The sequence below is a fragment of the Diorhabda sublineata genome, chromosome 6 (genome assembly GCF_026230105.1).
Source record: "Diorhabda sublineata isolate icDioSubl1.1 chromosome 6, icDioSubl1.1, whole genome shotgun sequence".
Taxonomy (NCBI): Eukaryota; Metazoa; Arthropoda; class Insecta; order Coleoptera; family Chrysomelidae; genus Diorhabda; species Diorhabda sublineata.
The window spans coordinates 2360300-2375615 of NC_079479.1; the positions used below are offsets into that span (position 1 = coordinate 2360300).

General features: G+C 30.9%; 6 protein-coding genes across 9 annotated transcripts; 4 read left to right on the forward strand and 2 right to left on the reverse strand.

Moving 5' to 3' along the window:
* Positions 1–403: 403 nt before the first annotated feature.
* LOC130445473 (brahma-associated protein of 60 kDa) lies at positions 404–3899 on the reverse strand. Its single transcript, XM_056781102.1, has 7 exons — positions 3283–3899; positions 3061–3227; positions 2726–3007; positions 2475–2673; positions 1188–1354; positions 928–1135; positions 404–861 (listed from the first exon to the last, which is right to left on the reverse strand). Exons 1-7 carry the CDS (start codon positions 3400–3402, stop codon positions 499–501), a joined length of 1506 nt encoding a protein of 501 aa, XP_056637080.1. The 5' UTR covers positions 3403–3899; the 3' UTR covers positions 404–498.
* LOC130445471 (hexosaminidase D-like) lies at positions 3760–6639 on the forward strand. 4 transcript variants are annotated; one of them, XM_056781100.1, is made up of 4 exons: positions 4030–4177; positions 4235–5087; positions 5849–6052; positions 6179–6639. In XM_056781100.1, the coding sequence occupies exons 1-4, from the start codon at positions 4154–4156 to the stop codon at positions 6580–6582; spliced, it is 1485 nt and encodes a 494-aa protein (XP_056637078.1). In that variant the 5' UTR covers positions 4030–4153; the 3' UTR covers positions 6583–6639. The 4 variants fall into 4 exon arrangements, with proteins under 4 accessions (XP_056637077.1, XP_056637078.1, XP_056637076.1 ...); XM_056781098.1 differs by having other exon boundaries at positions 4058–4177; positions 6101–6639; XM_056781099.1 differs by having other exon boundaries at positions 3760–5087; positions 6101–6639.
* A 1209-nt stretch (positions 6640–7848) lies between these two features.
* LOC130445385 (uncharacterized) lies at positions 7849–9225 on the forward strand. Its single transcript, XM_056780979.1, has 2 exons — positions 7849–8205; positions 8256–9225. The coding sequence occupies exons 1-2, from the start codon at positions 8203–8205 to the stop codon at positions 9210–9212; spliced, it is 960 nt and encodes a 319-aa protein (XP_056636957.1). The 5' UTR covers positions 7849–8202; the 3' UTR covers positions 9213–9225.
* On the forward strand, positions 8921–12469 carry LOC130445386 (dihydropteridine reductase). The gene is made up of 5 exons (XM_056780980.1): positions 8921–10087; positions 10143–10226; positions 10286–10529; positions 10843–11035; positions 12161–12469. Exons 1-5 carry the CDS (start codon positions 10001–10003, stop codon positions 12258–12260), a joined length of 708 nt encoding a protein of 235 aa, XP_056636958.1. The 5' UTR covers positions 8921–10000; the 3' UTR covers positions 12261–12469.
* A 272-nt stretch (positions 12470–12741) lies between these two features.
* Positions 12742–13890, reverse strand: LOC130445292 (splicing factor 3B subunit 6). The gene is made up of 2 exons (XM_056780856.1): positions 13742–13890; positions 12742–13551 (listed from the first exon to the last, which is right to left on the reverse strand). Exons 1-2 carry the CDS (start codon positions 13769–13771, stop codon positions 13216–13218), a joined length of 366 nt encoding a protein of 121 aa, XP_056636834.1. The 5' UTR covers positions 13772–13890; the 3' UTR covers positions 12742–13215.
* Positions 13891–13930: 40 nt separating this feature from the next.
* On the forward strand, positions 13931–15000 carry LOC130445470 (coenzyme Q-binding protein COQ10 homolog A, mitochondrial). Its single transcript, XM_056781097.1, has 3 exons — positions 13931–14006; positions 14130–14361; positions 14413–15000. Exons 2-3 carry the CDS (start codon positions 14246–14248, stop codon positions 14864–14866), a joined length of 570 nt encoding a protein of 189 aa, XP_056637075.1. The 5' UTR covers positions 13931–14006; positions 14130–14245; the 3' UTR covers positions 14867–15000.
* Positions 15001–15316: the final 316 nt, after the last annotated feature.

Sequence of the window (15316 nt, forward strand, 5' to 3'; positions counted from 1 at the left end):
GATAGAGAGAGAGGTATGGGAGCTTGTTGTAGTAGGTCTATTTTAATCTCATTGGATCGACATGATGAAGTTTCTAGTTGTAGGAATTGCAAAAGAGAAGATTAACAAGTTTCATTTATCTATAAATTAGTAATAATAGTCTGCAAAATGACAGTTGCCTACACGGAACACAATTCGGAAGATATAATACTGATTAAAATAGTTCTGTGGTCTATGAAAGTGTAGAATAACCATAGATATAGACTAGAGTAATCAGTGCTAGGTGATATGAACAAATCGATTTTTAAAATGACAGATAGTTCGCTACACTGAAAAAACAGTAACATGATAATAAATTTTCGTTACAATAATTGTAATTTCGAGATTTAGGGTCATTAAGTAAATTAAAATCCAATAAAACAACTAGAAAAGCGTGTATATATTTAATAATCAATTCCAAAAAATTACATTATACCATACAAAAATGAGCTTATTCTAACATTTAAAATATGGGAAATTTCAATTATTACGTATACCAAGTGCTTGTTCGAGTTCAGCCCGTTTCTGTTGGACTTTTGTATAGAAATATCTACACACTGCCTCTTGCGCCCAAGGTTGATAGAAGAAATCGGATCTTCGTTCCTCTTCGGGATTTCCAACAACATCCGTCATTGTCTTGAGATCACGAGTCTGCGAAACGATCCATTTGTGTATAAACTGCTGCGGATCTTTCGCAAAACTAAGGAAAAATTCTCTATTAGTCTTTAACTGATTGATCGTATCAACAGTTTCGTGAATTTTAGCATCCAATCCTTGTATTTCTTGTTGACTAGCAGTACTCAACAAGAAATTATTCATCTGAGTTTTCAGAGTGTCGTCCACCTATAAAAAAATGTAAAAAAAACATTCTTATTTAAATTGAGCATAATTTTTATTTTTCTTGCTCACCTCAACGTCAATATCATAACAAGCAGTTTGTTTGCTCTCTGCTCCACCTTCAACCGATATCACGTGGTTGATTACTATTGGATCCGGTGGATGCAACAGTGGGTTCAATCTTTGAGGAATCTCGGCAAATTTCATACGGGAACAATTGAAAATCTGTTCCAAGTATTTGTCACATACTATAAACTCGCGTTCATGAGCATCTTGAAGACTGAAACATTCCAATTGCATTATTCAAATCACCTATTTAGAAATTTACATACCGATGTGTCTTAATATACTGCCAAAGAGCTGAAATAATCACTGGTCTAGTTTGAGTGTGAACCCCCAGAAGACGAGCAAGTCTAGGATCAAGTTTAAACTGCAAAGGCTGATAATCGAGAAGTAATAAAATAGTACATCTTACGTTTTTATCACCGGGACGTTTGACCTAACAAAAAAAATTATTTTTATGTTCCCAATTTCTAATATTTGTTGTAACGTAATCTGCGACGTTGGAAAGCATTTAACATTAATTAGTTAGACATCCCATTTGAAATAGTAATCAATGACCACCAATCATGGGTCAATATGGTTCAAAGATAGTGCAAAAGGCTGGATTGAGTATTTTTCGACCAATATACCATTACTTTTTATGTAATAGTTGCTAGCAATAAACATATGAGATCAGAAGTTTGTGTACAAACCTAGAAAACATTCTCTCCAATAGCCAATCGGAGTTGAAGGCTAGTTGGGGGTGTAACAAACCCTAAAAGCACCGCTAACAGAAACAAAGTAACCCTAATATGACTACCAGGGTATTACAAATAATAAGGAAGCAAATAGTCTCGCCAAAAAGGGGCAGCTATTCCATATTTTGGATCAGAGCCCTACCGCAGCCTCATGGGACGTCATATCAACAGCAAACTAAACAGGATCAGATTTAGTCTTACTGGATACACTCTCCAGGCATAATAAAATCCTAAAGATTCATAGCCCTATCATATAAAAAGTCTAAGTAACTTCCTAAATGTCCAGAAAATAAAATGGTCATTGTCTTCTTGGCAAGCCGGCAAAAAGCTTAGATACCTAGAAGAATAGTGGGAAGTAGGAGAAAAGAACCTTCAGAAAAATTGTCGACAATTAGATGCAGTGTCAAGCACAAAATATATTTATAGGTATAGGCACAGAGAAGCTGGAAAGCTAAAAAAACTCCCTAAACAACCTACAAGCCATAATATAATAAAAAATGTAAAAAATTGCTTCAAATTACAAAAAACCTAGTAACTATGTCCTGAGAACTAAGTAAGATCACGATCACAACAATCTCAGAATGATCTTTTTCATTGTGGTTATTTAAAAGAAAATGCTTATGATGTGGCTTGGAAAGAACTACAAATATTAACAAATCGAAAGAAAAATAAACCAACTTCTTGGTAAAATTACATCTTAACATCCAAAATAAGATTGCTAATAATGGAAGATGAATATAATTAACAAATATAATGATATAGCAGACATTATCTATGAAAAAAATAATTGAAATTGAACATATTACATCATGAGCTCACCTGAAATCCATCAGTTTCTTGTGTTGTCAGTGTTCTATGCCATTCGACTAAATGATTATCAGGCCCATACAAATCCTTATCAAGTTCAATAACAAGAGACTTGAAGAAAGAAGAAAACTTTCTCTTCACTTTATTAGGGTCATTCTTCGAATCTTCCAAGAGTCTGCCTTCCACTCTCAACTCCCAGGATGCAACAGAGCTATGAGAGAATAAATAAACCAAATAACAAGTTACAGATTAAAGTGACTTACCCTTCTTGACAAGGACCATCAGGTCCTTCAGGTTGAGGTTCTTTAGCAGGATAAAATGTATTAGAAATGAAAATTCTTAGCTTTCTTTTTTGTTTCATAGGGCGTTTCAGAGCTTCTTGGATATCTAACCTCTTTCTCATAATAGTAGAATCGAGTTTTCTTTCAAACGCTAATAAATCCATATATGCCTGACTTTCAGGCACTAGATCTCTCACTTTTTGTGGTAAAATTTTATCTGCAAGCTTTTTTTTCTTTTTACTAGTGCTGTGGCTGTAGTCATTACTAAAAAACTATATAATGAAAAACGATTTATTTATATTTTATTCGCTACTAACTTTTTTTGTTGCATCGGATTTCTATTATCGGTAGGGCGTTTGTTTCCCGGCTGAGGAGGCATAGGCCCGCCTCGCATGGGCGAATAAGGAGCACCACTAGGTCTTTGTATCATCGTACCACCGCTTGATGGAATATTCGGAGGAGGAGGATTATAACCGGGCCGTTGCTAAACACCGTATAGAACAAAATAATATATTTCAAAAGTAATTTAAATTACATACCGGAAAATTTTGCTGTGCATATTGTCGAATTCCTTGATTTGGAGGTTGTTGGTATCTCTGAGGGGGAGGTCCGCCAGGACCTTGATTTGGTACAGGACCTGGAAATCTCTGAGCCATCATCAAATACTCTATAAACAAAAGTTACGAAACGATGATAAAAACAGTTGACATTGTCATTTGCGAATGACAGATGACAGTGTCATTTTACACTGACAAAAAAACTAAGAGTACTGTCACATGGTTATGAATAGATAAATGGTAATAGAAACAACTAGAGAAAAAAAAACACAATTTTCCTCTACGATATGAAATCAACAGCTTTAGCGTACATTATATTGCGTAAAATTTGTTAATTTACAATTGTACATCTAAAACTTGTTGATAATATAAATATTTTATTAGGTGTAAATGATTACCTCTTATAATTTTGAGGAACATAGATAAAATATTTATTGAAATTAGAGCTGGTTTAAGGCTGTCTATTCGATGTGATCGTACCCTTAGTCATTTAAAATTTCGAAAATATTTTTATCTTTATAAATTAAATGCTTATTTGCTTTTAAATTAATCTAATATTCGTTACAAATATATGAAGTTCGAACAGTCAAGTGCACAAACAACCAGTTTGTAAAAGTGGAAATATAATAATGTCCCCATTATTTGTCGTGATCGAATTGTGTTATTATAAATCATAAACTATCGATATTTTTTGATTAATAATTTAGTCACAGCATAACATACATTTGATGTAGATTCATGACGTTGCAATGAAATTAATCGATAAATTGATCATGTTTGTTGTGTGTGATAACCTTTGAAGATAAAAAATGTAAACAATACGACAAATTTCTCTTAAACATTCAATTTAAACATGAAACTAACAAAATTTTATACGGTATTTATTGTTTTCATAGTCTTTATTAGTGTGTTTTATTTTTTATTTTATTTAAAGTGGGATACTAGACAGATTAAAAATAAAATAAAGATCCAATGGTCAGAAGATATGATTAAACCAGAAATAAATGAACAAAACTCAAGATTTTCCATGATAGGAGAAAAAATTGTGCATATAGATCTAAAAGGTGCCCCTCCAAAAATAAGTTTCTATAAATATCTACTTCCGTTACTCGCGAAATTCGGGGCTACTGGAATTTTGTTAGAATATGAAGATATGTTTCCTTATAGTGGAGATTTAGTTAATATTTCTGCTAGGAACGCTTATACATTAGACGATATTAAAGAAATAAATAAGTTAGCAGCTGAACAGAACCTAAAAATCATACCGTTAATTCAAATGTTTGGACATTTAGAGTTCATTTTAAAACTGAACAGTTACGAAGACTTGAGAGAAGTTCCCGAATACCCTCAAGTGATTTGCCCTACACACGAAAAGACTGTTAAATTATTGGAGGTTATGGTAGAACAAGTAATCAGATCTCATAATAATATTCGGTACATCCATATAGGAGCCGACGAAGTTTTTTATTTAGGTGTATGTGATAGATGTACAGATTTTATGATGAAGAATAATTTATCAAAGAATCTATTATACGCGCAGTATATTAAAAAAATCGTTGGGATAATTAAGAGGCTTTATCCCAATATAACTGTTTTAATGTGGGATGACCAATTTAGATCATTTACCAATAGAGATTTTAGCTTTAGTAATATAAGTAATTATATAGAACCTGTGATATGGAAATATACCAAAGATGTTTACGACGAATTAGGGCCATCTTTATGGAATAGTTATAAAAAACATTTTAAAAATGTGTGGATTGCTAGTGCGTTTAAAGGAGCTACAGGTAAGATGTCTAATATTAAAATTTTTTTTTGGTAAAATCATACGTTTTAAACTCTCATTACTGTTTATTTAATATTACGAAAACATTTTATTACATTAATTAAAAATTAACAACTGTAGCACACTCTAATAAAACTTCTAACCTTACTTCTTCATTTTTATCATCATTAAAAACCAAAGTGTCAACAATCATAGATCTAAACTGCAGTATTTTAGCATAAATGTAGCAAAGTAACAAATTTAACCTCACAAATTTTGTGGCCTCCTACGAGTTTTTCATCCGTATAGACATTATTGACAGTTCTCTGAAAAGTTTTGTAAAATAGCAACTTGAAAAATGGGGTTCACCCTATTATGTGATTATATGTAATAACTCGTGAAATTTTTTTTTTCTTAAATTGTTAGTTTTGTTATTTCCTTGCCAAACGAAGAGAGTATTTGTGGTTTTTAGATTGTTTATTGGCATAAAAGTATTGAAATTATGATTTTAAAACTTCTCATATGCGAAGAAAAAATGAAAAATATAATTGAAAAAATCAATTTTTATGGCGAAAAATAGGATGGACTCCACTTCCAAACATTTACCATACATTTTTACCAAAGTAATGTAAAAAACTTCCGTATAAGTACCTTTTCTTTTATATTTTGTATTATATAGTCCACTGTTGGTATTATGACCATTTTAAACGTCAATAGTCAATAAATGGTATCTATTATATGTTAAACAAAACCTGTTAATGTGAAAATTTATTATATTTAAAGGTAGCAACGAAGTACTACCAGCAACAACGCACTATCTACAAAACCATCACAGTTGGATGTCTGTTGTTGCAGAATATTCCAATCAGATTAATTTTCAGGGAATTATAATAACAGGTTGGCAAAGATACGACCACTTCGCGATTTTATGCGAATTATTACCACTAGGTTTACCCATTTTAGCCATGAGTCTTAGAATAGTTCTTGGTAAGTTGACCCTTCGACTATTTCATTAGATAAACCTGTTGTTTATAGGTTATAATGATTCCCCTTTGAGTCCTCCAACAGAGATAGCAAATCTTTTAAAATGTAAACAACCTTACGCGTTGATAGGTCCGGCGTTCGGGAGTCCTAAATGTACTTTTCCCGGGGGAGAGATAATCGAAAATATTATACGTTTTCAGCAATTGAAACAAGAGTTCGAATCTATCATTGAAAATTCGAAAGTGAAAGGTTGGATGACTGATTACAATGTTAATCATTGTTTTACGAATATTTATTACGTTGAGACTGTTACTACACCATTGGGAAAAATAAAACAGGATTTATTTGAAGTAAAGGCTCTATTAGAAGTTTCTTTATCTGATATTTATGACGAATTTACCGTGAATGAATGGATCGAGACTTACGTCAAACCATTGGACACACAAGTTAATAATCTGTGGAATGCAAAGATGAAATTGACAAGTAAAAAAAATTGGGATAGACGACCTTTTGTTAAAGAAACTTGTAGATAAATTTCCATTTAGAAATTGAACTTTATATTCAAATAAAGTAGATGATTTCATTATAAACTTGTTTTAATTGGAAATACCCTTTTCTAACTACGTATACGAAATATGAAATATAGTATTTTCCACACCACTTACTCAATATACTATTATTGATTTCTAACCATAATTAAAAATTAATTATTGAATGATTTAATACGAGTAATAAATAGGCCTACCTTACTTCTATCTATAAATATTTAAATATTTCTATTTATTTAATTTTTGTAAAGTATCGTAATATACGTGAATGTTTTGTATCAAACTTTTTGTTTCTTGTCCATGAATTTTAGTATTTCTAACTAAAATATAATTTTTGCTACTTCAATTTTTTTAGTACGCCTGTGACAGTCTAAAATGTATTCAAATTTTGATAAAATGCAGTGAATAAATAACATAAACATAACCTCAAACTATATTCAAACGGGGAGATTGACATTTACGTACATGACAATCAAATCTTAAGCATAGTTTACCGGTAAATTAAAACTGAAGTACAGTGAACTTGTTCTTTTTACTCTATCAAAGAACGTTTTTCAGTATTCTAGGGTTACTAGTAAAAACGTTATCATTGATACTACTAATTTACTATTAATATTTTTTCTTTCGAATAGAGCTTAATTATTAACGATATCGATGTGGTCCGTGAGCACAGAACTGTTACTTGAAATTGAGAGCTAATGCTTATTTGTACCGGCATTAAGCGACCCACGAATGACAATTTTGAAAGTCCGCTACTGATCAGATCCACACACAATACTGCTTTGTTAACTATTCTAAATCAATTAAAAACCTATATGGAATCTCTATAATGGGTATGCTTGATTACGAACTTATCAAGGATCTGGATTTGCCATGTACGATGAGCAATCAAATTTTTAGTCCTCTAACAAGAACTCGAGATGTACTATAACTGATTCGTAATAAATAATTAAAAAAATTATAACTGAGTTAACTGCGAACAACAATTTTGAAAATGCGCATGTGATTAGTCCCCAAACTGATTCAGTACAAACTAATTTCAAGAGCTTTTTTCCCTCTAGATAATTTGAACACTTTCAAAAGCGCATGCTTTGTTCAGAAATTGTCCTAAGAGTGCATTCCTCCGTTCTGTGCTCCACGAACACAATATTTTTAACTCCGCACGTGTTTTTTACCACCGCGAACACAATTTCAAACTGCGCACGAATCTGATGACAGAACGAGTTCGGGATCTCTACTACGAACAAAGCTAATGTAAACAAGGCTTTAATAAGCAGTAGTAATTTACGCTTTTATTTACGCCCACAAGCGCTTTAGGAATATGAAAAATAACTAATTTTTGATGAGTGTCGATAAATTTATTCATCTTTCATATAATGTGCAAAATGTTTTCAAGCAACTCCGTATTACAGAGAATATAGTTTATAACGAATGATTTGAAAAAATATATCTTCGAATTAACTACTAATTTATTTTCGACTTTGGGAATAACCCTGTAGAATTCCAATAACAAACTAACATAACCTAAAAACCATATGTATTGAAGAATCACATCGGAAAGTCAACATTATGTAGATTTCTTAAATAACTGGAATTATTTCAAAAATGGTAAGTATGACGATTTATTCGTTTTATATCATAAAAAAATTCGTTTTCAGGAAAACGTACCTAAAGCATCCAGTACTCCAAAAATCATAAAAGGGAGACCAAGTATCAGAACTATGAAATTAGTTCAAAGCCCAATTGAAAATAGATTAGAAGAACGTTCAAATTCTGAACAGGACGTATCCTCCTTCTCTTCTTCAGAGGGCGACGGTCTTAGTGACGAAAATGATTTACAGGGAATATTAGAAGCAAATGAGTTGAAGAGAAGGAGAATTGTAGTGAAGGAATTGGAAGATAGGTACAAATCTGGGTCACATAAAGTGAAGCAAGAAAAGAAACAAATTAATGAAGAAACATTTTCTATTTACGTATACTTGGGCATATTCTCTATTTGTGCATTACTTTTGGGATTTTTATATCTTGTGCCCAGAGGAGACACAGTAAATGGTCAGATAACATTTGAAAATTTAGAAAACGAATTTTTTTCTCAACAAAAAGACTTTTGGTTAAGCGTTAAGGTCGCAATTAATGACATTATTGAATTAAACCAACCAAAATCTGTAATATTCCTGTATAAAGATGTGAACACTATAACGAATCTACTAAAAAAAGTATCAGAATTTGCTTCACTACGAATTTGTAATTCCGATAAACCCCTAAATATATCTGGTAATTATTTAAGAAGAAAAGAAATCCTTGAGGATTATGGTAAATTTATAGTCGAGGTGCGAAGTAAATTGAAAACGAAATGTGTAGTGATAATCAACAACTTGGATGAAGTACCCGGTACTTCAGCCCAAGCGTTTCACAGTTTATGTGACGAGTACAACCCAGTGGAAGAAAAAGTTTTGTTTTTGTTCACATTAAAAGTGGACGAATTTCCAAAAAATAATTATAAATTTGTTGAACAAAAACTGAAGGAACTTTGGAGTGATTTACACGGTGATAAATTTTATCCTTTGTATACTAGAATATCTATATTCATATTACCAGTGATGTCAGAAAATTAAAGTTTAGAGTGTTTATTGTTTTATTTGATAAAACGTTTAATCAAAAAATTAATTATCGGCGTTTAAACGTGTAGAGTTGAATCTGTGTGTTAAAATATTCACCGTCAATAAAATCAACACCTTTTTGCTGTATCTCAATAATAGATGTGTCAACTAGGCTGTTGATAAAATCTCAATATCATTAATCGATTTATTACTAAACCGTTTTTGAATGATATATCGATAGTTCGATTATGTACTTTCTCATTTAAAATTTAATCTACTATATTTTATTTATATTATATAATGTTTTTCCTCTCTTTTTTGCATATTATCTTGAAAAAACACAACTTTGTTTAAATAAATACTTTAATCAGATAGCTAGTATCTACTTAACGAGAAAACATCTCTCTTTTTTTCTCGATATATTAACAATGTCGATCTATCGAGAATCACTCCGAACTACACCACCATAATGATAGTAGTGATTTAAATTTCGCCTACACGTTCAAATTTCTATTTTTAATATTAAAAATTTCTCAAAAATATATATTTTTTTGTTTAACATATCAACAAAAATCAATCTACCGAGATAAACTATTGTTTTGTAATAACTAGATACAATACCAGCGCCTATGAAATCGCACCATCACTAGTTTATAACATTCTTAAGTTTCAATCATATTAAAAGATTAGAATAAGATCATTGTCAACAAGTCTCGCTTGGTTGATCTCATTAACAGTGTTTCATTGCCTTCGAAAGTAAAACGTTATAGTTTTCCAATTTTACTAAAAATATTTCAAGAAACATGACTTACGCTGGTCGAGTAATTATTTACGGAGGAAGAGGAGCCCTAGGAGCTAAATGCATTTCTCATTTCAAAGCAAATAATTTCGTAAGTGTTATTAGATATAAATATCGACAAAAATAAACATATGGTATGTTTTTAGTGGGTAGCATCTATCGATTTATCAGAAAACACAGAAGCAGATTTAAACATCTTGGTAAAAAAAGAGGAATCCTTTCAACAACAGGTAAATTTTTTATATCCTCGGATGTTAGGATGTATTAATAATTCGATTTCGTTTTTCAGGAATCTTCAATTTTATCTCTTGTTAATTCATCTTTGAATGGTTCAAAACTTGATGGAATCTTTTGCGTTGCTGGAGGTTGGGCTGGTGGAAACGCATCATCAGATTTAATCAAGAATACTGAACTAATGTGGAGCCAAAGTGTGTGTAGTTCATTGATTGCTGCTTCTATAGCAGCACACCATTTGAAAGAAAATGGAATTATCCAGTTAACTGGAGCCAAAGCAGCTTTAGAAGGAACTCCAGGTAAATAATGATACATTTTTTATAAAAATAAGATCATAAGATGTTAATTTATGTTAAAGATATGGGAAAACCATGATTTCTTACTTTGGGGAATACCATTTAGTGGTATAACCACATATTAATAGTATATTTTTCTTTGTACTATGAGTCATTAAAATTATATTTTAATTTGAATTCTTAAAATTCTTTGTATGTTTTTCGTAAGGATTTTTCTTATTTTTTATGAAAATTATCGAAAAGTGACCTAAAATCAGCACAAAAAAATAAAATTATATTTTTAGATAGTTTGTAAGGATATATTTAAAATATTTAGGTATGATTGGTTATGGTTTGGCCAAAGCTGCAGTACATCATTTGACGAAATCGCTGGGTCAAAAAGACAGTGGTCTTCCGAATAATGCAGTGGCTGTTGCTATTCTGCCAGTGACTTTGGACACACCCATGAATAGAAAATGGATGCCGAAGGCAGATTTCTCCACATGGACTCCTTTGGAATTCATTGCAGAGTAAGTCCATTTTTAATTTTTTACAGGAGGAGTCCTATGGGTTTATTTTTATTTGTAAACAAACTTTTTTTATTTCTAACTATTTTTGTATCATCTGTTAAAGTATTTATTTGTTTAATATTCTCTTTAGCTTCCAAATACATTTTAATGGTTATATGTTCCAGGAGGGGTCAAATTTTAAAAATAATTGTGTTTATATTTTTTTCAATCTAATTATTATATTTCTATTTTGTATTTGATCTTTTCTGGTGTCACAATTTATTTTGGGTGAATATTTCAATTTTGTTATTTGTGTTTTATATTTTAGTGGATTTTCAAGTACCCAACTTTCGTTACTACAAAAAATTGATTTATGAACATTCATTTAGATGTTTTAGTCCTTTTTTTCGAGAAAATATCTATTTAACACTTAAACTGCCCTGTTAAGTTTTCATTAGTAACTCCTTTTTTGATTTTCCTTGTTTCATATATAAATTTTTAAATCTATTCCACATCTTATTTCCAGAAAAAATAATTAAATCGTTTGCAAACGCATTTTTTTATGTAAAAAGCAAGCAATAGAGGGTAAACCCAATTACACTCAAGTGAAGCCTCCCTTCTGGAGTTGCCTGTGGATATTGATCTTAACCTTCTGTAGGAGTCCTAATAAATTAACGTTCTGGGCGTCTGCAGGTGAGCTCTGTGCTCATTAGCCTTGTCTGCCTTTAGAGTAGATCTTGCAAATACTGCTTTAGGTGTTGGACAGCTGGGAAGAGCATCTGCCTTGGTAGTATCGATAAAACAGAGTCAGTTCAGCGACCTTTTTTATGTTCTAAGCTGTCGCAAGTTTCTGGTCAACTCAGGACCTATAAATTGAATTGCTTTCTTCGGTATGTTTGGAATCCAAGCTCCAAATGTGCAAGCAATATTCCAAATATGTATCTGTTGTGGAATATATAGCTCATATTGCTCAAAACCCAAGAATCGAATTTGCGGTGTGATATTTTATGTCCAGACAGCACCAAATCCTGTGCTGCAGTTCCAGTTTACTTACTGCGATATAAATAAATTTAAGTAATTAAACATACAGTGACGTTTTAAGAAAGTTTGTGAAGTCTATAAGGGAAAATTATTATTTGTTTTCAGTTTGTTTGTCCGATGGGCATCTGGTAAAGACAAACCTCTAACGGGTAGTTTACTGAAGTTAGAAACAAAAAATCATCAGACTGATGTGACTCCAATCTAGAATTTTATTTAGATTAACTACCTGATTGAACATGGACCAACGCAAAGCTCTCTGATATTATTTTTATTTAAGATTCAATCTGTAATCTCGTAAAAACTTGGTTGTTTGATATTGTTGTACTGTTTTACATTTTATATAATTGTTTGAAATTGTACTTTACAATTTATTTTTTATGAAGTTATTTTTGAATAAAATATTTTGATGTTGCATTTGTTGAATTATTTATTTTACCAATTTACTTATTGTGAGGGTTGGAGGATGATTTTTATAGTTCTTGGGGAGAAGATTCGTTATTTTGTTAGGAAATTATAAGAAAAACAATAATTGGAATGGATTTGGGCTTTTGTTCAAGATCATTGCAAAATAAATAGATTTTACGAAAACATTAGTGTGAAAAATAGAGATTTTTAAACTGAAGTTACTCTCAATTTCGATCCATCAATCTGTAGATTTCAAGTTATTAGAAATAAAAATACACAAAGAAAATCAATTTGTGTTATTTTATTAACAAGATAGAAATACAATGTAAATATTCCAATATCCGGCCTTTGGTTATAAAGATTCAATATTACCTGGTTAGGTTACCCGCAATGGATTAAATCCTCCCCCAAAAGGGATTTTACGACCAAATAGTCATCTTTGATCCTGCTAGAGATCCCAGTTGAGTTGAGCGACCCCAGTATTAGATTAAATCCGACCAAAACAACTTTTGAGACCAAATAGTTACATACAAAAACCACTTTTCTTCATTTATTTGATTATTTTCTGTAGCAGATTTTTGTTATAATCCGAAAAATGAATTCGTAAGGAAATTGTTTGGTTATGTTCTAAATTTTTGTTTATGTACCTTATGAACCATGTTTTTAATTCGATTTATTTATAAAATTTTACACATATTAACTTAAATCTTAAAGTATATACATTATTTCCCAATAGAGTAAATTAAACACACACTTTATGTATTAATTCCATACTTTGATTTCATTTTATCAATTTCTTCTTGTTTCTTATCGATGTCTGTCTTTTTAAATGCCTTGTTAGCTTGATAATATAAAACAACTAGGTATCTGTTACATACATTGAAACCAGATAAATGATCACAAGCATTTTTTGCATCAAATATGTCTTCGAAAACTACAAAAGCGGTTCCTCTAGTTTCGGGAGTGTTTCCTACACGGATTTGTCTGATTGCTCCATATTTACCAAATATATCATACATTTCTTCACCAGTTATTTTATACGGTAGGTTTCTAACGTACAAAATTCTGTTTATCTCAGGTGGCAAACGTACCTAAAATAATACGTATAAATAATATAAACAATATATACTAAATTTAGAAATATGTTAAATACAATAATAAAAATTGGATTTCTCAAAAATAACGTTATTTAATGAAAATAATGATTGTATTGTTGAGATACATACATAAGTAGGCGAGGTAGTTTAATTTTACTATAGAAATATATATATAAGAACTTACGTTTGCCTTTCTCTGCATTGCCATAGCCATTTTTAATAAAGTATAATATAACTCTATTTAATCAGAAAATTGTTTACACTTGATATAGTATAAAGTATGGGACGAAAATTGAAGAATTTATAACTAGTTGACTTTGACAGTAAAAATACATTGTGTTGGCAGCACTTAATACCATGGTGCTATAATTATAAGGGTGCTGTCACATGTAGAGGTTTCCAGAATAAATCTAGCATAAAATCTTATGCTACTGGAAAATAGAAAAATGGTAACACAAATATAGTAAATATTTATTATTATTTAGAATTGAAAACTTATATTTTTCGCTAGTATAGAAAAATATAATTTGCTTTTGGTTGTTTTTAAAACCCTTGATTTATCCGCCTTATAGGATCATACCCTAACAAAACCAAAGTGTTTTGTGGATTATATGATGGATTTAAGGTTATGGCATTTTGACAAGAATTTCAGCTCAAAACCAAAATTTCAATCGGGGCTTAAAATGAAATGCCATTTTCACAAGTTAGAAATGTCTTATTTGCTCCATATGTTCGATATGGAATTAGATATTACTATCGTACGTCGAATAAAGAAAAACGATATATAGCCAGAAAATTAGTTGGGTAAGTCTAAACCTCGCCTTACGATATATTTTTTAAACGTCATTGTTTTAGTTTTGCTAGACAAGATATTTACGAAGTAATATCAGACGTCAAACATTATGAAACGTTTTTACCATTTTGTACCAAATCTACAATACTGAAATACCAACCCAAAGAACTTCATGCCAATTTGGAGATTGGTTTTCCTCCTATCGTCGAAAATTATACTTCGCACGTTATTTTAGATAAACCATATTATTTAGAAGCGAAATGTTTCGATGGCAAGCTTTTTGATTACTTAGAAACGAAATGGATATTCAATCCAGGGCTTCAAAGTAATTCAAAAACTTGCATTATAGATTTTTCGATAAAATTCAGATTCAAATCTGTCTTTTATTCACATGTAGCTTCAATTTTCTTCGACAAATTAGTTCAACAAATGGAAGATGCCTTTTTAAATGAAACTGCAAGGAGGTACGGACAGCCTTCAGTACCTCTTTATATACTCAGTCCTACCAAAAGCTGACATTCGTGAATTTGATTAGTGACAATTGTTTTTAATTTATCTTATTTATATTTTGAAGTATTATTGTTATTTATATGTGTTGTTTATTGATAATTATACGTTTTTACGTAAAATATTAAATGGTTACCATTTTTGATTTGTGTTAATGTACAAAAATATGAATAATTGATTTAAATCTCCTCTAAGCTCTCCATAATTCTCCAAACTTGTAGAATAAAAACTAATGCAACTTCCTGATTTCATTCTAGTTAAAATCGTTAGATTCTTGCAAATTTTCAATTTTTGTAAAGTACAAGTATCTTACTTCTTAGAACCAAATGGTTTCTTCCCATCGTACCATAGAAGATCCCACAGGGGTTTTGGTGGCCCCAGCAATAAATTGAATCAGATAGAGAACCATATAGTCACATTTTATCTTACCATAGGAGATCCCAGAGGGGAATAGTTTGC